General features: G+C 49.3%; 1 protein-coding gene across 1 annotated transcript; it reads left to right on the plus strand.

The window, feature by feature from the left end:
• Positions 1–16899: 16899 nt before the first annotated feature.
• LOC109754825 (copper transport protein ATX1) lies at positions 16900–19884 on the plus strand. Its single transcript, XM_020313719.4, has 3 exons — positions 16900–17126; positions 18601–18676; positions 19586–19884. Exons 1-3 carry the CDS (start codon positions 17118–17120, stop codon positions 19735–19737), a joined length of 237 nt encoding a protein of 78 aa, XP_020169308.1. The 5' UTR covers positions 16900–17117; the 3' UTR covers positions 19738–19884.
• The last annotated feature ends 4652 nt before the right edge of the window (positions 19885–24536 follow it).

Here is a 24536-nt window from a genome sequence, read left to right on the forward strand (position 1 = left end):
AGTTCGATGGCACTAGAGCAAGTCTGGCAACACCTTCATCTTGAGTATAATCGTAGTCGGAGTGATAGCTTCTCTCGGAGTAGTTGTCGGAGTCAAAACTGAAAACCCATTCACCAACATGAGCTTGATGCCTTCGTCTTGTGTGGCTCTTCGATGACTTGTCCCTACCTTTTCGAATCCTTGCTTCTTCGAGAGGGTCTTTATTCATAACGATCATCTCTACTATTTCTCTCTCTTGGAGGTGATTCATCCTTTCTACTTCTCCTTTTCTGTGAGTCTTCTCTTTTCTTGTAGGTAGCCGTACACTCATTGGAGTAGTGTCCGGGTCTTCCACAATTGTAGCAATTACGATCACGACTAGAAGATCTCTTGTCATTGTAAGACCTTGACTTGGATCTTCTCTCCTTGCTTCTACTCTTGTAGAATGTATTGAAGTTCTTCACCATTAAGCTCAATTCTTCATTGGAGACTAGCTTGTCAGTTGATGTTGTAGGAGCATCACTTGAAGCTTTGTAAGCACCACTTGACTTGTTGTGGAGCTCATCCTTATCCTTGAGTGACATCTCATGAGCAACAATTCCACCAATGACTTCTGTTGGCTTGAGATCTTTGTAGTTGGGCATCATTTGGATCAATGTTCACACGATATCATATTTTCCATCCAAGGATCTAAGGATCTTCCTGATGATGAATTTGTGGACCATCTCTTCAATTCCTAAGCCGACAATCTCATTTGTGATGAGAGCAAGCCTAGAGTACATTTCGGCGACTCCTTCACCATCCTTCATCTTGAACTTGTCAAGTTGACTTTGGAGCACATCCAACTTGGATTCCTTGATGGACTCGGTACCTTCGTGCATATCAACCAAAGTATCCCAAATTTCCTTTGCATTCTCAAGGCGGCTGATTTTATTGAACTCTTCGCGGCACAATCCATTGAAGAGAACATCGCAAGCTTGAGCGTTGTACTGCAACATCTTCAATTCTTCCGCGGACGCTTCTCGATCCGGTTCTCTACCATCTTCAAAGTATTCACCTTGCAACCAATACGAACAACAGCCCAAACGGTGGGGTTATGACCAAGGATATGCATTTTCATCTTATGCTTCCAACTAGCAAAGTTTGTACCATCAAAGTAAGGACCTCTACGGTGGTAGTTTCCCTCGCTAGACGCCATACTCTCCTAGGTTTTGAAACCAAGGTTGTGATCACCAAAGCTATGTGAATCAAGGCTAATGGATACCAACGCTCTAATACCACTTGTATGATCGAAACTATATTTAGAGGGGGTGATTAGACTACTTGACCAATTAAAAATTTATCCTTTTCCCAATTTTAGTTGTGGGCAGATTTTAGCAATTATGGCAAGTCAAGCAATCAACCTACACATGCAATTCTAAGAGTATAGCAGCGAAAAGTAGACCATTGCATATGAAGGTAAAGGGAAGGGTTTGGAGAAGGCAAACGCAATGGAGACATGGAGATTTTTGTCATGGTTCCGATAGGTGGTGCTATCGTACGTCCACGTTGATGGAGGCTTCAACCCACGAAGGGTAACTGCTACATGAGTCCATGGAGGGCTCCACCCACGAAGGGTCCACGAAGAAGCAACCTTGTCTATCCCACCATGGCCATTGCCCACGAAGGACTTGCCTCACTCGGGTAGATCTTAACGAAGTAGGCGATCTCCTTGCCGTTACAAACTTCTTGGTTCAATTCCACATCATGTCGGAGGCTCCCAATCGACACCTAACCAATCTTGGAGACACCACTCTCCAAAAGGTAATAGATAGTGTGTTGATGATGAACTCCTTGCTCTTGTGCTTCAAATGATAGTCTCCCCAACACTCAACTCTATCTCGCAGATTTGGCTATGGTGGAAGAAGGATTTGAGTGGAAAGCAACTTGGGGAAGGCTAGAAATCAAGGTTCAAATGGATGGAATGGAATCTCTTGATCTCAACACATGAGTAGGTGGTTCTCTCTCAGAAAATGAATGATGGAAGTGTAGGCACGTTCTGATGGCTCTCTCATTTTATGAAGAGGGGTGAAGGGGTATATATAGCCTCCACACAAAATCCAACCGTTGCACACTTTTGACTCATCTCGATGGCACCAATTAGGAACTCAGTGGCACTGATCTGTTAAAAATATGAACGTTAGGAATCTCGGTGGGACCGACTGGAACAATTCGGTGGGACCGATGTGCTAGGGCTTAGGGAAAACTTCATCTTGGTGGCGCCGATTGCATCAACTCGGTGAGACCAAAGTGAAGCAATGAGCAACAGAGAATCTGTCAAGCCAACTAGGTGAGACCGATTACAACATCATGGTGAGACTGAAATAATTACAAAAATTCACAGGGAGTTTGCAAGGCCATCTCGATGAGGCCGAAATCCGTATTGGTGTAACCGAATCATTATGGTTTCTGGTAGTGGCTATGTCAATATGAACTCGGTAGCTCCGGGTAGGAAGTATCAGTGGGGCCGAGTTTGGAATTAGGGTTTGGACATATTTGGATGGAGAAAGTGGCTGAGGGTTTTGGAGCAATATCACTAAGCACTTGAGCAAGTAGACCGTTAGGCAACACATCATCCCCTTTTTAATAGTATTGGCTTTCCTATGGACTCAATGTGATCTTGGATCACTAAAATAAAAGATGAAGAGTCTTGAGCTTTTGCCAATCCTCGTAATTATCATTTTGAGGGGTCCACATCTCTTGTCCATGCCATGCCAATCATTGAATATCCTGAAATATTTATCTTGAATGGATATTAGTTTAATGAGCTATATGTTGTTATGAATTACCAAAACCACCCGGAGATTAGTTGCACTTTCGGATATTTATAGGGGGGTTTCATGACGAGGGGGTCGATCTGGAGATAGAGCCCGAGCTCGCTTTGAACGCGACGGCGGTCTCATGGTCATGGCAGACTCCTCGCGTGGCGTGAGGAGGAAGATGACGGGTGGGGCCCGCCTGTAAGCGACAAAGAGAGGCGAGTGAGAGCGAGAGGAGGGGTCGGGCGACCGGCTCGTAGCGCTCCGGCGCTCGCATCAAAATTTCTAGTGGACCATTTGGCAGCCGCTGGCCTGGGCGCGGGTTAGTTTTTTTAGTTTTTTTACAGAGAAAGAAAAGTCATAAAAGGAAATAAAAATAAATTTTTGCATAGACAAAGTATATATCAATTTTTTTGGAATAAAACAAAGAAAGATATGAACTATTTTTCAGATACAAATAAGTTACTTCTAAAAAATATTTTTGTAATAACTTCAAATTTGATTTGAATTTGATTTTCAAATCTTTTGCCAATAGTTGGTGTTTTCTTTATTCAAATCTTCTCTGAATTTTGAAGGGTCATGTTTCCTTCACTCCAATATTTTTTTAATTCAGAGAATTTGAGGTGCTTTGAGATTCCAACAAAAAAGGGGAAAATTCCAAATGGTGTTTCAAATAGGTTGTGAAAGTGGTACTCATCACTCCCCACTCTATTTCATAAGTTTTGAAGAAGTCCTATTATCTTCTCTCATTGAAAATCCTTGAGTGGCATAAATTTTTTGAGTTTGAATTATTTTCAAATGGAATTCAAATATTTTCAAAACTCTTTTTTATTTCAAATGGAAGAAGTCTTGTTATCTTCACTCTAGGGTTTGTTTTGAATTTAAATTTTGAATTCCATGGGAACCAAAAGCAAGAAAGGAAAGTTTGGGAAAGTCCTTTTATTCCCTCTCAGTTAACTTTTAAAAATTCTTCAGATCCCACTCAATTTCACACAACAAATCACACAAGCAATCATCATTACTTAATTAATATAACATTCAAAATTTAGAATTTTGGGATGTTACACAGATTGTTCTTTGTTGCAGCTTGTCTGGGTGTAGACGATGCGGGCAGGGAGAAATTGGGTGCCTGCACTCTGTTCATTGTTATGCCTAAGGCGGGGGAGCCGACATACAATGACGCAGAAAGGGAGATGTCCGTCATCATCCACGACAGAGGCGGAGGAGGAGGTGACTATGAGGACCGGCAGGTTGAAGACTCGGATCCCATCCAGTCCGACAACTACACCCACGCTCAATATGGCTACACCCAGCCGGGCACACAACAACTGGATTGGGTTGCCGGATAGCAGTAACAGGAGGAGAAGGGCGGCTAGGACGATGATCTGGATGATTTTGCCGGCGATCCAAAGAAGATGGGTAGAGGAGAAAGCTTCAACATGCAACATGACGAGCTGCTATGCCATGCATGTTGGCCACTAGCCTCGATCCGATCCATGGCATGGGACAAAATAGCACAACTTTTTTGGGCCAACATTCACACATGGTTCCATGAACACAAACATTTTGCATTCTACTCCGACGCGGTCATCCACAACCATGAATCAAATCCCTCAACCATTCATGGTAGACCATCTAAGAGGTCGTGTCAAAGTATTGCGGCCACTTGAAGCATCTCATCGCACGGTGGCCTAGTGCTACACAAATCACCGAGCAAGTAAGTTCATTTGGCAGGATATGCTTAGTTTCGTAGCCAGATATGCATAGTTTTGTTGATCACTTCACGGGGCAAATATGCATACTTTTGTTGATCGCTGGCCGGATATGCATAGTTTTGTTGATCACTGGACGGATATGCATAGTTGTGCAACCAAATATGCATTATTTTGTTGGTCACTGGCCAAATATGCATAGTTTTGTTGATCAGTAGGCGAACATGCATAGTTGTGTGATACGTCTCTAATGTATCTATAATTTATGAAGTATTCATACCATGTTTACAACAATTTATATGGTTTTGGTATGATTTGAATGGAACTAACCCAGACTGGCGTTGTTTTCAGCAGAACTACTGTGGTGTTGTTTTTGTGCAGAAATAAACTTTTTGACAATTTTTTTGGAAGAAAAGAAAAATACAGGAGCAAAGAACCACTGGAGGGGGGGCCTGCTGCCCATAAGGCACTAGGGCGTGCCACCCGCTGGTGTGCCCTGGTGGGTAGTGGGCCCCCTGAGGCCCATCTTTGCGTGAAACTGACGCCAAAAAATCCTATATATACATAAACCCCTAGAAGTAACCATAAATTAGAAGTTCCGCTGCCGCAAGCCTTTGTAGCCACAAAAAACCAATCTAGACCCTGTTCTGGGACCCTACCGGAGGGGGAAATCATCACCGGGGGCCATCTTCATCATCCCGGCGGCCACCATGATCACAAGGGAGTAGTCCACCCTCGGGGCTGAGGGTTTGTACTAGTAGTTGTGTGTTTGATCTCTCTCTCGTGTTCTTGATTTGGCACGATCTTGATGTATCGTGAGCTTTGTTAATATAGTTGGATCATATGGTGTTTCTCCCTCTCTACCTTGTTGTGATGAATTGAGTCTTCCCTTTGAGATTTCGTTATTATTGGATTGAATACTTTTATGGATTTGAGAGCACTTGATGTATGTCTTGCTATGAATACCCGTGGTGACAATGGGGTATCATATTGATTCACTTGATATATGTTTTGGCACTCAACTCATGGATTCCCGAGGTGACATTGGGGTAATCTATGCATAGGGGTTGATGCACATTTTCGTCCTTGTTTCTTCGGTAGAAATCTTGGGGCACTCTTCGAGGTTCTTTGTGTTGGATTGAGTATTATGAATCTGAAATTGTTTGATGCATATCGTATAATAAACTCACGGATACTCATGGTGACATTGGAGTATCTAGGTGACATTAGAGTTGGTTGATGTGTATCATATGGTGTTATTTTAGTATGAGCTCTTGGGCTGTTTGTGACACTTATAGGGATAGCTCGATAGATCAATCGGAAAGGATAACTTTGAGGTGGTTTCGTACCCTACAAAAAGAATTTCTTCTTATGTTCTATGCTAGATAATGTCGGTGTTCTGGAAACGGGGGTCCCCAGACTTGCCTGCCTGCGGCCCACGGCGTGGCTCCGCCAGCGGCCTGGTACGGCCCATCTTCACCAGCAAACACTCAAGACCCTCGCGACAGACCAAGCCTCGCGAGGCAGACGACACAAGACCTTCTCAGGGGCAGCCTCCCTAGGCTAGCTCACGAGGAGCGGAGAGATCAAGGCATGGGGCACCTCGCGAGGTTCCCGTGATGTGAGCCATGACGACCAAGGTCAGGCGGGCGCCTATGGGCGCAGAGTACCCATTTCCTCTTTGGTGCTAAAGGAGCAAGCACAGGCGAGGAGTTCCGAGGCCTTGGGCAAAGGTTTCCATATCGGTGCAACGAGACCAAGACCAGCATGACGGTAGGACGGAGGTCATCACAGAGCCCATGACGGCATCACCACCAAAGCCTTTGGCAGGCGAAGACCACCTTTTGTCAGGATAGCTTGTACTAGCTGTCCCCCTTCAAATTGGCCATTGTGGGATCCCTTCCCGCCTAATATTTGGGAAGAGGACCAGGGCCTCTATAAATAGGACTAGCCACCACCCTAGCAAGGAGACGGATCATTCAGATCACCCTGTCACACACAAGCTCATTGAGCTCAAGAACACCTCTCCTCAGGAGGCTGTTCATCCCTTGTACTTGTTCATCCTCAGCCTGCAAGCAATCCACCACACCACACTGGAGTAGGGTATTACACCACAATGGTGGCCCGAACCAGTATAAACTCTTGTGTCCCTTGTTCTTCGGGTTTGACGTGCTGAGCTTTTGAGATTGCGGTGAGAGTGCGAGCTAGGGGGAGAGAGATCTTCGTGCGCACCCCAGAGTTCGAACCTCAAGAGTTTTGCCGGAACCCGTAATCCGACATTTGGCGCGTTAGGTAGGGGTGCGCTGAAGCCTTCCTTCCGTCGATCCACACTCCGCCGCCCACCACGTCCATGGCAGACGCACGTTGAGCCCGCGCCGAGCGTCGGGCCGCCCTCACCGCCCGTGTCGCTCAGACAGCCCCTGTCGGCGGGCCTCCCCGCGGTTCTCTGTCACCCGCCGCCAACGCCGCCACTGGGCCGGCGGGAAACGAGCAGCAAGCGTCCTCGCTGCACCCCTCTGTGCGGCGGGACGGCCTTGCCGCCACTCTGTCGCTGACTCCGGACGGCTCATCGTCTCACGCCCGTCGCGCGCCCACGGACGCGCAGGCCGCGCTGCTCATGGCACGCGAGCTCCTGCGCTACCACCCGGTCGACGACCTCTATGAGGATTGGTTGGACCGCATCTCCAAGCTCGTCAACGTCGCTGGGGGCTCTCCCGCACCGTCCCCCTCGCTACCTCGCCCCCCGCCAGCCGCGGGCGATGTAGCTCACGGAGCGCCTCCGCCACCTTCGCACCAAGATGGCGCCTTGGCACCACGACGCGCGCCCCCCCGGCGTGACCTGCCGCACCGGGCGCCTGCGCGTGAAGAAAGAAGCTGCCAAGAGATTACCAGACCCAGAGAAGACTCTCCTGTGCTCCCGGCGCCACCACATCAAGACCGCTTGCCGCCTGCAGCAGCGGTATGCGAGCACCAAGAACAAGCTCCCCCTCCGCGGCGGGCCCCGGTAGCTACAGCAGGCTGCCGTGCCTTCACCCCGGAGTTGCATAGCGTCGTTTGGCCAGGCAAGTTCAAGCCAGACCTGCCTCTGCGCTACGACGGCACCCCCGACCCTGTGGAGTTCCTGCAGCTCTACGAGCTGAGCATCGAGGCGGCCAACGGCGACGAGAAAGTCATGGCGAACTGGTTTCCCATGGCTCTCAAAGATGGTGCTCGCTCGTGGCTCCTGAACCTGCCCCCAGGTTCGTTCTCCTCCTGGGGTGAGATGCGCGACCACTTCGTCGCCAACTTCCAGGGCACTCGCGACTGCCCGCCGGCCGCGGGTGACCTACGCCACATCAAGCAGCAACCAGGGGAGACCCTGCAGAAGTATCCAGCGCTTCAACAACGTTCGCCTCAAGATCCCCAAGGTGACGGACGAGGCCATCATCTCAGCGTTCTCTGATGGCGTCCGCGACGTCAAGATGAAGGAGGAGCTTGCTATCCACGAGGAGTTATGCACTGCACTGGAGATGTTCAACATAGCGACCAAATGCGCGAGGGCCGAGGAGGGGCGCCGCTCCCTCCTCAAGCTCCCGGGCTGCCGACCCAGAAGAGAAGAAAGCCAAGGCCAAGGACGTGAAGCGCAAGGGGGTAGCCGTGCTCGCGGCGGAGCCAGACACAAAGCGCAGCCGGGACCACCCCAAGTCGTCCAAGGGCAGCCGACTGTTATGCGCCTTCCACAACGTACACAGCCACAACACCAATGACTGCCAAGAGCTCAGGGCCATTCGAGATGGACGCTTTGGTCGATGCCCCGAACGCAACGACCGGGGCTACGGCCAAGGAGGAGGACGAAGTGGAGGACGCTGGGATGACTGCGACCCCCGTCAGGAGTGGCGCGACCAGCCCTGCGAGGACCGCTGGCAGGACCAGCCTCGCGAGGGCGCCTGGAAGGACCAGCCTCGAGAGGACCGTCCTCAGGGCAATGGCCTCCCTCCGCTGCTGCCGCCGCTAAGAAGGAACAACGACCACCATTAGGACGAGGGGGCTGGGGGCTTCCAGGAGCCGCGCGCCATCGCTTGCATCTTGGGCGGTGCTCAGGCCCCAGCTTCCCAGCGCATCTTCAAGCAGTTTGCTCGCGAGGTGAACGCAGCCCTTCCCAGGCTCGAGGCCATGCACCCACTCAGGTGGTCCAAGTGCGCCATCACCTTCAGTTCATCGGATCAGCTCAAGTGCGCGGCCACTACTGGCGCCCTCCCAATGCTTTGCTCGCCCGTCATCAGCAATGTCCAAGTCACCAAGACCCTCATCGACGGTGGCGCAGGGCTCAATGTCCTGTCCGTCGAGACATTCGACAGCCTCCAAGTGCCATACAATCAACTACAGCCTACCAAGCCCTTCTCAGGAGTGACCAACGGCTCCACCACCCCGATAGGGCAGGTCCATCTCCCTGTCACCTTTGGCTAGCGTGACAACTACCGCACCGAGCTCATTGACTTTGATGTCACCCACATCCGCCTGCCGTACAACATCATCCTCGGGTATCCAGCGTTGGCCAAATTCATGGCGGTGACCCACCACGGCTACAACGTCCTCAAGATGCCGGGGAGTGGCGGCATCATCACGGTTCCGTGTGAAGAAAGAGATGTGGTGTGCTCCCTTGAGCGCACCTTCCAAGCCGCGGCAATCGACGACCCCGACGACCGAGGCACCTTGTACCCTCCTGAGGCCATCCCCAAGAAGAAGAAGAAGTAGCTACACCACCCAGCGCCTCAGGGAAGCGGTGCCTCTAGTGGTACCAGTTCAGGATCTGCGCCCACAACCGGGGCGCCTCCCTCCCTTGCATAGGAAGGCGCGCCCGACGCCCTTCTCAGGCTGGGCTCGGGGGCTCTCTTCTGGAGGGCCTCAGACCTAGCCAATGTCACGAGGGAGGCGCTCGGGAACCATGTGGAGGCGTGCTTTGCCGCACGCTTCCCTCAAGAGGGCGCAGGGCGTGGAGCGCCCAGTGCACAGGAATTCATCACCAAGGCAACCCAGGAGCTTCAAGAGGCAAGGACCATACACGGCGACAGCCGCCCACCATTCGGCGCAGCTCCCCATCATGGCGAGGACGGCGAGCTGCGCGTCTGCATCGACATCCCAGGGCTCAACAAGGCCGCAACTCAGGAGCGCCTTTGGCCTTCGCGTGTTGGGCGATGCGGGAGCCCACCTCACAGCTATGTCTGCATGCCATTTGGCCTGCCGAACGTGGCCGCCACCTTCCAGCGCAACCTGCGGAGCATCCTGGTGGCTCAGGAGGCCAGGCATCACGCAGTCCTAGCAGAGATGGCGACGGTCCTCAAGGGACCACCCGAGCCCCCAGGGCCTCCTGAGGCTCAGGGTCCTAGTGGCTCATGAGGAGCGACTCCTTCATCGCGCGCCTTCGGCTACCCCAACATCCCTTCGACAACGGAACCAAGTGACATTTTTCCAAGTTTATTCAGCTGGGAGCGCCCCTCGGGCTGCATCATTCCCAGGTCGCACGGGCCTGCCCCCGCGACATGTATCTTTTTTACATCTCTAGCTTACTCTGGTGGGGGCGCCTCTCGGGCTGCATCATCCCTAGGCCGCTCGGGTCCGTCCTAGTGGCATGTATCGTTCTTGCATCTATCTAAGCTAGCTTGTCTCCTTGCATGAGTTATCTATGGTTATCACCTGCTTGATTATCACCCACCGAGGCCGCCCGCGTCGCCGATCGGCCCCTTGCTCATCGCGCAACGGGGGCTACTCATGCTGGCACGTCACTTGTGCTCGGGTCCGTCCCTGCAACGCTGACAAATCTGAGCGGTCGAGCTCTGGCTCGCGGCACGCCCCGTGCACGTCACCTCGCCAGGCCCTCAGTGCCTTCATCTTCTTGCGGAACGACCAGTGGCAGACCGGCAAGCGCGGTTGCAATCTGTATCCCTCCTTGCACTAACCTGTAGGAACCTCCCGACGGCGACAGCAGGCGGTACCGCGGGCTCCCTCTTTTCCCATGCGATTCGCTTGCGCGTTAAAGGGGGGCTCCTGAGCATCGCGACTCAAGAGCTCTTACTGGCTCTCCAGCCCTCACCCCTTAGCCTTGACCACGACATCGCGACCCGGCATACCAGCGGCGGTTGAGCTCGCTCGAGGACCGGGACCCGAGGATGTAGAGCACACAGAAGAATGTGAAAAAGAGGGGAGGCTCGCACGGGCCTAACCTGGCTACACTATGGCCGTCGACGCACGAGTCTGGCGCTGCACAAGGAATCGACTCCGAACTGCTAAGATAAGTTTCGCACTCGGGTCGGCCAAGCGCTACGGCATAGGATTCCCATCCCTTGCAGCCTTGTTACGGCGACGTTGCCACCCTTTCTGCCTTTAGGTAGCTGCTTGCACGCTAAAGGGGACCTCTTGAGCATTGCGCCTCAGGAGCTCTTACTGGACCTCGGGCCGCTCACCTCCTGGCCTTGACCACGGCATCGCGACCTGGCATACCAGCGACGACTACAGCTTGCCTGGGGACCGGGACCTGTCGGCGTAGAGCACCAAGCTACCGCAAGGTTGGAAAGGGGAGACCGAGCCGAAACAAGACATGCATTCGTAAATCTCCATAATAAGGATGATATTAACAAAATGCATTACATATCTTTTACACGCCCCCCATGGGGTTCGTCTTGATTCCTCGCAGGGAACAAAAGAAGAAGGTTTCTAGGAGCCTTGTCTACGAGCATCGACGCCGCCGACGCCATCATCAACAGTGGGCCACGGGAGGCTGACGCCAACCCCATCCAGATCAGTGGCGGCGACGGGCAGATGCTGCTGCTGCGCTCCGGGCACGGCGAGAGCTCGGGGGCATGTAGCTGTCATCGCTCGTCTCCGGAGTCTCGTAGAGCTCAGGAGAGTCGCTAGACTCCCAAGCTCCACCGCTGCTGCTGGAGGAGCCGCTGGCGGGGCCAGCGGCAGGCCCGACTCCGGCCGCTGTGCCGTCCCAACGATCCCCTCCAGGGCAGCACTCCAAGCAGCGGCCTTCCCTGTCGAAGATCTTGAAGAAGATCGTGGAGCATCATACTCGAAGTGGATGGCGACGTCGCCCTCCGCATGGCAAACCCGGGCGACCTCACCCCATCCGCGGGTCATGAAGATCTTGCCCGGGGAGACGACCTCAACCTCCGCCCCCGTCGCCGGGGCATCGCACTCAGCATGCCGTAGCCACAGCTCGAGGGGACCCCTCGGCGGCATCTCGGGGGAGAAGAACTGCGGGAAGCGAATCCAGGAGCGCGGGGCCATTGCCGCCCACACCACCAGTTCGCGCGAGGAGCCCTCGGCGTGGGTTCCTGGGGCGGCGGCGCGCGCCACTGCGGCGCGTCCACCATGGCGGCAACACGGTCGGTGTTGATTGCCGCCTCCTCCTCCAGAGCCCTCTGCCTGGGCGTACAAAGGCAGCGGATACCCGGGGGAGGCCGCTCATGCCAAGGCCTCATCACCTCCGGCCTCACGACGACGTTGCGGCAGCGGGCCAACCTCTTCTTCGGCATGGAGTAGCCCCGCCTCATCGCGGGGGGCTTTTCCTTTGTCCGTGGCCAAGGACCTCCGTATCAGCGCCATTGGTGTCGCAGCTAGACGATGAAGCAAGGAAGAAGAAGCAAGCGGAATGGGAAGAGATGGGCGATGGGGGCTCCGCCCCCTCCCCATTTATAGCAGGAGGAGGTCAACCGGCGACCCCCACGATCACACACAATGATGGTTTTTCTTCTGCATGCAGCAGGGTCTCGTCAAATCGAGGGCAGTTATCAAGGCAGCGTGGGGAAGCGGAGACGCCCACGTCCCGTCAGTCGCCACGCGTCGTCAATTAAGGCCGCAGGCGGTTAGGGCCCGCGACGCTCCACACTTGCCCCTTGGCTTCGTCTCGAAGCCAAGTCCGAGCGTGCCTTGGGCCCGGGGGCTACTGTCGGCGTTCTGGAAACGGGGGTCCCCAGACTTGCCTGCCTACGGCCCACGGCGTGGCTCCGCCAGCGGCCTGGTACGGCCCATCTTCACCAGCAAACACTCAAGACCCTCGCGAGGGACCAAGCCTCGCGAGGTGGACGACACAAGACCTTCTCAGGGGCAGCCTCCCTAGGCTAGCTCGCGAGGAGCGGAGAGATCAAGGCACGGGGCACCTCGCGAGGTTCCCGTGACGTGAGCCGTGACGACCAAGGTCAGGCGGGCGCCAGCGGGCGCAGAGTACCCGTTTCCTCTTTGGTGCTAAAGGAGCAAGCGGAGGCGAGGAGTCCCGAGGCCTTAGGCAAAGGTTTCCATATCGGTGCACAGAGACCAAGACCAGCAGGACGGCAGGACGGAGGTCATCGCGGAGCCCACGACGGCATCACCAGCATAGCCTTTGGCGGGCGAAGACCACCTTTTGTCAAGATAGCTTGTACTAGTTGCCCCTCTTCAAATTGGTCGTTGTGGGATCCCTTCCCGCCTAATATTTGGGAAGAGGACCAGGGCCTCTATAAATAGGACTAGCCACCACCCTAGCAAGGGGACGGATTATTCAGATCACCCTCACACACACAAGCTCATTGAGCTCAAGAACACCTCTCCTCAGGAGGCTGTTCATCCCTTGTACTTGTTCATCCTCAGCCTGCAAGGCAATCCACCACACCACACTAGAGTAGGGTATTACACCACAACGGTGGGCCGAACCAGTATAAACTCTTGTGTCCCTTGTTCTTCGGGTTCGACGTGCTGATCTTTGAGATTGCGGTGAGAGTGCGAGCTAGGGGGAGAGAGATCTTCATGCGCACCCCAGAGTTTGAACCTCAAGGGTTTTGCCGGAACCCGTAATCCGACAGATAAGAACTTTGGAGTGATTCTTCATTGCACGTTGAGGATGGTTATATGATCCAATTATATTAGCATTCTTGAGAGATTGCACTAGCGAAAGTATGAACCCTAGGCCTTGCTTCTAAGCATTCCAATACCGTTTGTGCTCACTTTTGTTACTTGCTACCTTGCTGTTTTTATTGTTCCTATTACAAAAATCAATATCTACTATCATTACTACACTTGTATCACCATCTCTTCGTCGAACTAGTGCACCTATACAATTTACCATTGTATTTGGTGTGTTGGGGACACAAAAGACTCTTTGTTATTTTGTTGCAGGGTTGTTTGAGAGAGACCATCTTCATCCTACACCTCCCACAGATTGATAAACCTTAGGTCATCCACTTGAGGGAAAATTGGTACTGTCCTACAAAACTCTGCGCTTGGAGGCCCAACACGAGTCTACAAGAATAAGTTGTGTAGTAGACATCATTGTGCAGCCGGATATGCATTGTTGATGATGTTTTATTTTATAGCAGTCTCGTGCGTGTGCGGCGTTCAATAAGTTGGAGAAGAAAAACTTCACCCTCATGCATTGTTGGTTGAAATTGGATTGGCAACTGAAGTGGAACCTATACATAGCCAAGACCGCCACCCAAGCCATCGAGGAAGAAACCGGTGACCCAACCGACCCAAGAAAAGAACCGCCCAAGAAGGTTATAAGAGGGTTTCAGGGAAAGAAGTGGGAGGTGGAGAGGGTGAAGCGAGAAGGTGCAGCGGGCAAGACGACGGACATGTTTGAGGACATCTTGTCCAAGGAGTCATACGTCAAGCGCTCCGACATCAAGGAGGAGAAAAAACAGAGAGGGTCAAAATGTTGATGGAGGACCGAGAAGAAGCTCAAGCTCAAAGAGAAGGTCATGCTCGAAAAGAAGAGGGTCATGCTCGAAAAGAAGTGGATGATGCTCGGAGAAAAGAAGGTGAAGATTGCAGCCGATGCGGAGGACGCTAAAATGTTGTCCTTGAATTTGGAGTCTTTGGATGACGACGCAAGAATGACCAACAAGTCGTCTGCTACAAGATGTTGCAGCTGCAGAAAATTAGTTGGAGGCAGCGGACAAGGAGCCGAAGGCTGCCTACACGACGGCGGTGGCACCTTAGCGTGGATGCTCGGATTTCCCGTGGTAGTAAATCTATGCACGGACTGTTGGACTAATATATTTTTTGTGATCAGGCATGTAAAAACTATGTACTTGCCTCTTTTTGGTTGTGATCGGGCATGTGATCAGGTGCTGGTGCGATCCAGCGCACGCTATTTATTTGAGTATATCAAATTGCCCTTTACTGCGGACATATACAACATAGCTTTAGATAGCCGACTTCCGTATCCGTGTCTGCGGACTATCCCTTGTTCATGCAGGAGTGAATTTGCGGGTCAACAAGATACCATATAACATCCCTTCCGTAGCCACCCGCCCCGCCGCCTACGTTTCCGGTCACTTTCGTCAATGGAATCGCGCCGTCGGGCCGCACTGCACCCGGGTCCACTCGCTGGCGCCCCGGATCCGCCGAGCCAAGCTGCCCCCGGGTCGCTGCCACCTCGGATCGATCGCTGCCGCCCCGAACCGACCGCAACCGGTAAGCCCCTTTTCTGCCCCTTGTAGCTCGACCACAAGTGTACAAGCTCAAATGCGGGTTTTGTAGATGGATTTGAGCCCCTGCGAGCAACTTTTGCTCGAGGATTCGTCCTCGTCCGACGACTCGGACGTTGAGTTGATGCTCGAGCGCCATCGACATTAGATGGTGGTGGCGGTCCTAGCCGGGAAGGAGGTCGACGATCAAAACCGCAAGAGAAGGCGAGGATCGATCGTCGGCCGTCTTTGCATCCCTCGCAACCGCCATCTCGGGAACATGTTGTTGATGCAAGACTACTTCTCGGACAATCCTACGTATCCGCCGCAGCCCTTCTGGAGAAGGTATCGAATGTGTCGATCCCTCTTTGTAAAAATAGTGCAAGCTTGTGAGGCCAATTGTCAGTTTTTTACTCAAAGGAGAAACGCCGCAGGCTTGTTGGGTTTTGGCGCATATCAAAAAATCTCGGCAACTATGCGAGTGATTTCATATGGCATTCCGGCTGACTATACCGACGAGTATCTTCGCCAATCAATTGAGTCGGTGCATAGGTTCGGCAAAGTGATCATTCGCGTTTTTGGTCCTGTCTATCTTCGTGCACCCAACGAAGAAGACACTAAAAAGTTGATGGCAGCAAATGAGAAGTGAGGTTAGCCCGACATGCTAGGAAGCGTTGATTGCATGCAATGGACTTTGAAAAACTGCCTGAAGGCATGGCACGGGCAGTTTTGTGGCAAGTCTCGTAAGGCAACAATTGTGCTAAAAGCCGTAGCTTCGAGGATTCATGGATTTGGCATTGTATTTTTGGGATGCCGGGTACTCTCAATGATATCAGTGTGTTTCTACAGTCTCATTTTTTTGGTAGACTTGCTAATGGTGATGCTCCTGCTTGCAACTTCACGGTGAATGGCCATGAGTACACAAAGGGATACTATCTTGAAGATGGTATTTACCCTTCTTGGTGTACATTTGTCAAGAGCATAAAAAACCCAAAACTAGGAAGCATATTGAATTTGCAAAGGTATAAGAGGCTGCCCAAAAAGATATTGAAAGAGCCTTTGGGGTTTTGCAAACTAGATTTGTCATTAATTGTTCGTGGTCCTGCTCGTTTTTTGGGACAAGAAAACACTGAACAACATCATGACATGTTATGTGATCTTCACAGCATGACCATCGAAGATGAGAGGGACATGAACTTGGAGTTCTTCTATGATAATGTCGGTAGCCGTGTGAAGCCAGCTAAAGACCCTAACCGCATACAAGCATTCCTTCAGACTGGCAAATTGAAGATGCAAACACCCACAATTAGCTTCACGAGGACCTCATTGAGCACCATTGGCAAAGGCATGGCCAAAGGCATTGAGCAATTGGCAAAGGCACCGGTCAATTTTACATTCATTTCATTTAATTCATGTGTGATTGATATATTGTTGTATTCGGGACAATTATTGTATCAAATTATTAGTTTAATTCGCTGATTTGAATAATTATTGTAATTTGAATTCATAATATTCACATTTTATGTTATATTGAATTCATAATTCTGTGTAATATGTGTCAAAGAAAAAAAAACATGTTTTGCGGACTGATGCGGGCAGCATATTCTCTTTTACAGTTCCTCTATGCCGGGTCTGTTCATCCTCAGCCCACCCCAGCTCGCAAAACACGTTTTCCGCGAACTATAAACGCGCTATAAAGATTCACGATATAAGGGATCCGCTAGAGATGTTTTTATATACCGAACTTTGAAGATTACCTCTATACCGAATCACATCCCTTTAAAAATTACAGACGGTGGTAAACAGGCACTTCAAACAAAAGCCTGCCGCCACTGCCAGCGAGACCTCCCCACGGATCTCTCTCTACATCGTTCGTCACGGCTGGCGATTCGGGAACCAATCTCGGCCCAGTCGTGGTCTAACAGCGTGCAAGCTACGGCGTAACCCCACCTGTCAACCAGAATTTGCTCAAAAAAAAAAAACTGTCAACCAGACGAAAACCGCGTCCACCCTCGCCACAAAAATCAAAGCAGTCACTTGCACGCCATCGCCTCTGACCTCTGTGCGTATTTATTGACCCCTCTCCCGGCCGTCCCTTCCCGAGCCGTCGTCGTCGTCCAACCCCTCCGACCTCACCCCCAACGTTTCCTTTCCCCCCTCCCTCGCGCCCTCGCCGTCACGCGGATCAACCGATCTCGCACGCAATGTCTCAGGTACCTCCCCGGCACCTCGTCGATTTCCGTCTTGAGATCTGCTAGGCTGGCTAGGCTAGGCGCCCATCAAACAGTTTGGAATCCCAAACAGTTTGATCTGTTTCTTCCTACAAACTTTTCTGAAGAACAAGCATCTCATATAAGGGATCTGTCTGGTGGCCCAGCAGATCTGTTCGTGCGGGTGACTGGCGATTGTGCTGTTTGCGGTTTCGCTTGATATTGCTACCGACGATCTTGATTCGGGGGAACCTGGTCCTGCTCGATTGCCAGGGCCTGTAGCCCGTAGCGGGATTGCTAGAGCTCCTGCCCAATTGTGCAAAGTAGAACATTTTGACTGGTCAATTAATCATATACAGTCAAAATAAAAATATTTGCAGTTTGGTCAGCCAAACTGTTTGTTGGTTGTACCTAGGGCTGCAAACGAGTCGAGTTCGAGCGAGTTGGACTAGGCTCAGCTCAGATTGTACTAAAATTCAAGCGAGCTCAAACTGAGTAAAGTTCAAGGTCGAGCCATAGAAAGTGGCTCGTGCTCAGCTTGTATCGATCTCGAGCCGATCTCGAGCTAGTTTCAAGCTAAATAAAAAGATGATTTTATGAGTAATCTAAGGCAGTTTTTTAAACATTATAGCCAACAACACAACATAGAAAACCACTATAGAATTTGACTTATTCTCTCTCAACTAAAGGCTAGCACTTGATAAGTAGGGATCAATGAACTAGAAAGATAGAAAAATGGAGGTGCGTCTACTCTTAAACTTTGGCTGAGAATAAATGGATATTTGACACATGACTAATCACGCACCAAATTGAGGCTAAATTTCTCCTGTTTAATTAGGGCTCCATGTTTCCTGTATGTAAAATTGTGAAAAATTGTACACAACATATATGTCAATAAATTATCCTATTTTCTTTAAATATACATCAAGATTATTTAATATAGTTATATGACATCGAGCTATCGAGCTAAAATCGAGCGAGCCAGTGTTGGCTCAAGATTAACTCATTTTACTATCGAGCTACATAAAATGTTCATACTCAGCTCATTTCTTTTCGAGTCGATCTCGAGTCGAGTCAAAATACGAGTCGATCTCGAGCGGCTCACGAGCCTCGAGCTTTTCTTGCAGACCTAGTTGTACCACTATGAAAAATTGAACTAACTAGCTATTAAAGGGTCACTAATCTTTGTTGAATTTTGAGGATAAGTAAAGGATTTTAATCTCCCATCATTTGAAGCAAGCCGTTTGGTACTTACTAAAGGTTCAGTGTACCTGTAGTTTCCTTGAACAATGTCATGGTGGAACATGCATGCTGATTCTAATATATTTTCATAATTTGATGGAAGTATGTTATATATAGTGATTAAATGCTATAGGCTAAGACACACTATTGATGCACTTTCACCTATAAGCAATAATTCATAGTTGTTCTCAGCAATGTGGAAATTGTCGGAATTAAGATTTGCTCTGTGATGCAGACTGTTGAACTCAGGGTTGGCATGTCATGCGAGGGATGCGTTGGAGCTGTTAAGCGGGTTCTTGGCAAAATGGAAGGTTGTTATAACTCTCGTTTTATTCATATAGTCTTCCTTTCTGTTTTGTTTTAGTTAAACCCATGCAACTGGAATTGATACATAATTGTATTTACATTTTCTAATGCCTTCAACAGACAATTCATAGAGGGCACTTGAGATGCTTTCCCAATTTTTCAGTTGCCAAATACTCCCTCCGTCCCAAAATAAGTGTCGTTGCTTTAGTACTGTACAACTTTGTACTAAATCAACAACACTTATTTTTGAGACAGAGAGATAGATGGCTTGATTGAATGGATCTTGTAGTTAAGCTCCCATTTAGGATCCACTGGCTTTCCCAAAGCACTGTTTTTTTCCCACTTTGACCAGGTGCACCTGAATGCTTTGGACAAACCTTTTTATTTTTGAACACATGCTTTGGATTAAACTTGATTCCAAAAGCATTGGATAGGAATATAATACAATAAAAGCTAAAAGACAGCCTCCTTACAGGCATACGGCTCAGGTATATTTTGTTGGTCTAATGGCAACAGCTTGGATATAGTAAGATTGGTGATGGTATTCATCATGAACCGAGATGACAGTTAATTCATACTTTCTGCATCTGATTGTGCATAGCTCGATTGATTAATATATACACCAATACATGTATCTATGTCACTATGTTAGTTTTCTGGTTGAAATGGCTCATCGTTTAGCTATATTGTTATATTTTAGGGCCCATTTGGAACCTGGAAATTTCTCACCACTTTTGTGTGATTTATTATCGCTGTGTGTGAATTGAACCATGATTTCCTGTGGGAGTTTGAATGCTCTTCAAGGCGTCCTCTTTATGCATTTGTGCAAGCATTGATTCTTTCCAAGGAAAGGGAATTGTTACATTGCAAACAGGTTTTGGCGTTGAATCTAAAAACTTTTGTGGTTTCTTCAGGTGTTGAGTCCTTCGATGTAGACATCAAGGAGCAGAAGGTCACTGTGAAGGGTAATGTGACGCCGGATGCTGTTCTGCAGACTGTTTCGAAGACAGGCAAGAAGACGTCGTTCTGGGAGGCTGAACCCTCGGCATCTGCTGTTTCGTCCTAAAAAGGCACCTCTAATATGTAAACTGTGAAGTTTAATGTACCAATGGCCCAGTTGAAATGCTTTGCAAGGACATGATTTTCTGGTCGGATGGTATATGCACCATGAATTTACTGCAAATAATAGCAAACTGGTAATCGTTTGTGTGCATCTTATGGTTGGCAACTTGTCATTCCTGCACTGTAAATCTGCAATGGTTTGATCAGTTTGCCACATGTGTTGATAATGTGTCTTTTGTGGTTGCTGTTGATGCACCGCATGGATAAGCTCATACCTTCCTTGGGAAGAAAATGAATTGGAATTATCTAGATTAATGTGGAGGATCTTCCTTTATTTATTTATTTTGCGAAAATGTGGAGGATCTTCCTTGGAATAGAGGAAGAGGGGAAGACCCAAGTCTGTATCTCTTTGGTTAACAAAATTCAGAATCAGTTGCAAGGGAGCATTTTTTTAGGGTGGATCCACTTTTAGTTTGATAGATGTATTGATTGTGAAAGTGTGTGTTCGCCTATATCAGATAGATCTACCCCTTGTGCGGATTGGAGTTTAAAAGAATGGTTAGGAGTGGATTGAGTTTTTTTTTTCCAGCTTGAGTTGGGAAAAGTCTGAGGGTGTGTGCGCCATCACCATCTTTTGTTTAGTCATATTGTGTGTTAGAAATTATTCACAATAGTGAATTTGCAAAATAAATCTGTTTATGATAAAGAGATATGCTGTTCCTGACCATGTTTGGCCATCTGAACAAAAATGTCATGGTGATCTTTTTGTTTAAAGTTCTATTCTGCTCAGGGCCATCACCATCTTTTGTTTAGTCATATTGTGTGTTAGAAATTATTCACAATAGTGAACTTGCAAAATAAATCTGTTTATGATAAAGAGATATGCTGTTCCTGACCATGTTTGGCCATCTGAACAAAAATGTCATGGTGATCTTTTTGTTTAAAGTTCTATCCTGCTCAGGGTGGGGATACCATCTCTTCTACATGTGTAAATGTGACACAGAGCATCTATTTGCAGTGCCTTGTCATTTAGGGCTTCTTTGATTCGTGGGATTGAAAAAAAAATACAGGAATAAAACAAAAATACAAGATTATTGTGGCATGTCCACTTAGACCCCACAGGATTTCATTTGCACCATAGAGAAAACAAAGGATTATTTGGCGATGACAATTTTTTAAATGTAGTGCAATTGTTTCCTTGAGAAAAAAAAGGTTAATTATCCTTTTGCCCTCAGTGGTGTCCATGTGCTCAGTTATGCCCTCAGATGCGAATTGTGCTCAGTTTTGCCCCTAGTCCATGCACAACTACTATGACGAGGCCAAACGGCCAGATTTGAGTCCATTTCGTCCGCCGGCGTTAGTGGTTGTGGGTCTGAAGCTTACACGTGGGACCGCGTGGACGTGGGTCCGGAGCTGACATGTGGGCCCGTGCACCAAAATCCCCAAATCATTCGTAGGGTTCTAGCCGGCCAAATCGACGCCCACTCTGCCCATCCGCCGGCCGGCCGTCCTGCGCCGCCGCCGCCACCTGCGCCGCAGACCTGCCCCGCCACCAGCTGCACGGCCTGCTCCGCCGCTACCGTCCTGCGCCGACCCTCCATCGCTACCTGCTCCGCCCGCCACCTTCCTGCGACGCCACGGGTGGGGCGCCTGCCACCTGCTCGACCAGCGGCGCGGCCTCCTTCCATGCGCCCGGCCGGAGCGCTCAAAGGTGGGGGCTGGTGGAGCTGTTTGAACTAGGAGGAAGAACCCCAGGGCGAAATGGCGAGCAGCGGCGACCCCGGAGTATTTGGCGAGGCAGGCATCGGCCCGGAGATCCGCCGCGTCCACGACTGGGTTCCCGAGGGGTAAGTCACGCCTCCTGTTCAGATTGAGCTTAATTGTGCATTTGAACAGTCGATTCGAGTAGGTTTGCCCGATTAGTGTGCTGATTGTGTCTCTGTTTTTCGTCGGTTAGGATGAAGTTGCGGTTTGTTTTCTTGGTGCACATTAGAAGGGACCGGTACATGTTCGATGCAAATGCTAAGAAGAAATACCAAGGAGGTTTTGATTATCGGTTGCCAATGGCTAGTAATTGGAGTTTCAGACAATTTGGGGAGGTAATTTGTAGCCAATATCCTTGGGGTTTGCTTGATGAAGTGGTATACAAATACTATGATGGGGAAAAGAAATAGGCGACAGTTAGTAATGATGAAGAGCTGGCTACCATGTTTGCTAGGCATAAAGAGAAAGATAATTTTCATGTGAGGCTGCAAATTGATGTGCTTGAGCAGGCATTTGGACCTAGGATGGCGGGTGCAACATCTCGGGGAGAACCAAGTCGTCGTAATGGCATCTCTAGCCAGAACAGTTCAGTTAGTGCACGACGACGTGGTGGCTCGACAAGTGTGGGCAACGGCAGTAGGGCCCCCCTTGAAGTGGAACCTGATGACTACAATTTTGGGGTTGATGAAGAGAAGCTATATTCTGATGTTATTCAGAATTTACGACGGGCACCTCGGGCTGAAAACCAAGATGAGGCTCACAATGCAGTCCGTGTGGATGATGACGTGGTGGGTGAGGACGAAGACCTTGCAACTGTTGAATGGGACCCTTTGGACCCTCATATGGAAGAAGGTACCGTTTTTGCATCCATGACTGAGTGTAGAAATGCACTTGTGACATACTGCATCAAGGTAGAACGTACTTTCAAAGTTGACAAGAGCGATCAAGTACGTTACAGAGTGCACTGTCCGACTGAGGGTTGTGCATGGAGGCTACTCGCATCTAAAATGCGAAATAGCACTAATGTTCAGGTCAAAGTGAACCCTTTTAAGCACACATGCCAGGAATCAACCCTTAGGAAGGATACAATCAGTAGAGCCAAGTCAAGATGGGTGGCAGAAGAAGTAAAGAAGTGGGTGAAAGAAAACCAGCAAGTGGGTCCAAAGGAATTGCAGAAGAACATCAAAGATAAGTTCAAGATAGATTTACCATACATGAGGTTGTTCAATAGTAAACAACATGCTATGGATTCTATTTATGGTAACTGGCAGGAAAGTTTTCAATTGTTGTATTCATTCAAAGGTGAAGTGGAGAGGACCAGCCTAGGTAGTATTGTAGATATTGACAACCACACCATGGAGTACACATTCAGGGGAGTGACAAAGACTAAGGAATGCTTTAGGAGGGGTTTTGTCTGCTTTGAGGCTCGTCGCCGGGTTTTTTTGGCAGGCTGCAGGCCTTATTTGGCTATTTATGCCACTTTTCTCATAGGGAGGTTTAAAGGACAGTTAGTAGCAGCTTGTGCAGTTGATGCACACAGTTTTGTATTTCCAGTTGCCTACAGTGTGCTAGAGACAGAGCCTGAGGAGAGTTGGACTTGGTTTTTGCATAATCTGCGTCGGGCTATTGCACATCCCAATGGGTTGGTCATTCATACAGATGCATGCAAAGGTTTAGAAGTGGCCGTGGATAATGTGTTCCCTGGAGTAGAGCATAGGGAATGCATGCGTCACCTTGCTGCAAATTTCATGAAGAAATTCAAAGGAAAGGTGTATACCGATAATTTATGGCCAGCATCTTTGACTTGCAATGTGAAGAAGCACAACTACCACTTGAGGCAGTTATACATGAATCCCAAAGTGAAAGAATACTTGGAAACACACCACTCCAAGTTATGGGCCAGAAGCCAATTCAGTGAACTGAGCAAAGTTGACTATGTTCACAATAATCTAGCAGAGTCTTTCAACTCACCGACCCGGAAACTAAAGGGTCATTATGTGGTGGATTTGCTTGACAGGATAAGGATAGAATACATGCAGAAATTTCATTATCGTGCAGGAATAGCCGAGGCAAAATTCATGGGCCACATTATCATCCCTGCCGTGTTGAATGAACTGAAGCAGAAAACAACAGGCTTGGAAATGAACATGACTCTTTGCTCGGGTACCACAGCAGAGATATCATATTTGGATAAAGAGAAGAGGGAATGAAGATATCCAGTGGATTTAGACGCTAGAACTTGAAGTTGTAGGCAATGGCAGATAACTGGGTTGCCATGCATTCATGCCTTGTTTTTCATCACTTCTCTCCTAGGTCCAGCAGGGAACATACAGCAGTATGTGCATGATTACTACTCTGTTGCAAGGTTCAAAGCCACATATGCTTATGCCTTGCCTGCTATGGAGGGAAAACAAAAATGGGACATGGTGGACCCTGGATTCAAGCTTTGCGCTCTAGTTCTGAAGAGAGCAGCAGGTAGACCAAGGAAGAGTCGAATCAGACCTCGCAGCGAAGGAGCTGGACTTGGAGCAAGGAAGCGTAAGTGCACAAGGTGTGGTGGGTCTGGTCATTTCGGTAAGTATTGTGATAAGACAGTAGGTCCAGCGTTCGGAGAGAGTTTCGATGAAGGCTTCGATGAAAATGTTGGTCAGCAGCCGGTTACCTCAACAGATGATGAAAATGATGGTCAACAACCAGTTGCATCAGATGAGGATTTTGACGAGGTTCCAAATGATGATGGTCAATAGCCGCATGATTTTGACGATGATCCAAAATATCCTCCAAATGATGATTCAAGTGAGGCTCAAAATGGTGATCCAAGTGAGGCTCTGATACGTCTCCATCGTATCATATCTACTTTTCCAAACACTTTTGCCCTTGTTTTGGACTCTAACTTGCATGATTTGAATGGAACTAACCCGGACTGACGCAGTTTTCAGCAGAATTGCCATGGTGTTATTTTTGTGCATAAATAAAAGTTCTTGGAATGACCTGGAACTTCACGGAGAATATTTTTGGAATTAATAAAAAATACTGGCG

Source organism: Aegilops tauschii, chromosome 7 (genome assembly GCF_002575655.3).
Source record: "Aegilops tauschii subsp. strangulata cultivar AL8/78 chromosome 7, Aet v6.0, whole genome shotgun sequence".
NCBI classification, from domain to species: Eukaryota; Viridiplantae; Streptophyta; class Magnoliopsida; order Poales; family Poaceae; genus Aegilops; species Aegilops tauschii.

What these genes read in the sequence shown, in the direction of transcription:
- LOC109754825 (XM_020313719.4), top strand. An exon ending in GGTTCTTGGCAAAATGGAAG is followed by an intron (nt 18,677 to 19,585) that starts GTTGTTATAACT and finishes TGGTTTCTTCAG; the next exon opens with GTGTTGAGTCCTTCGATGTA.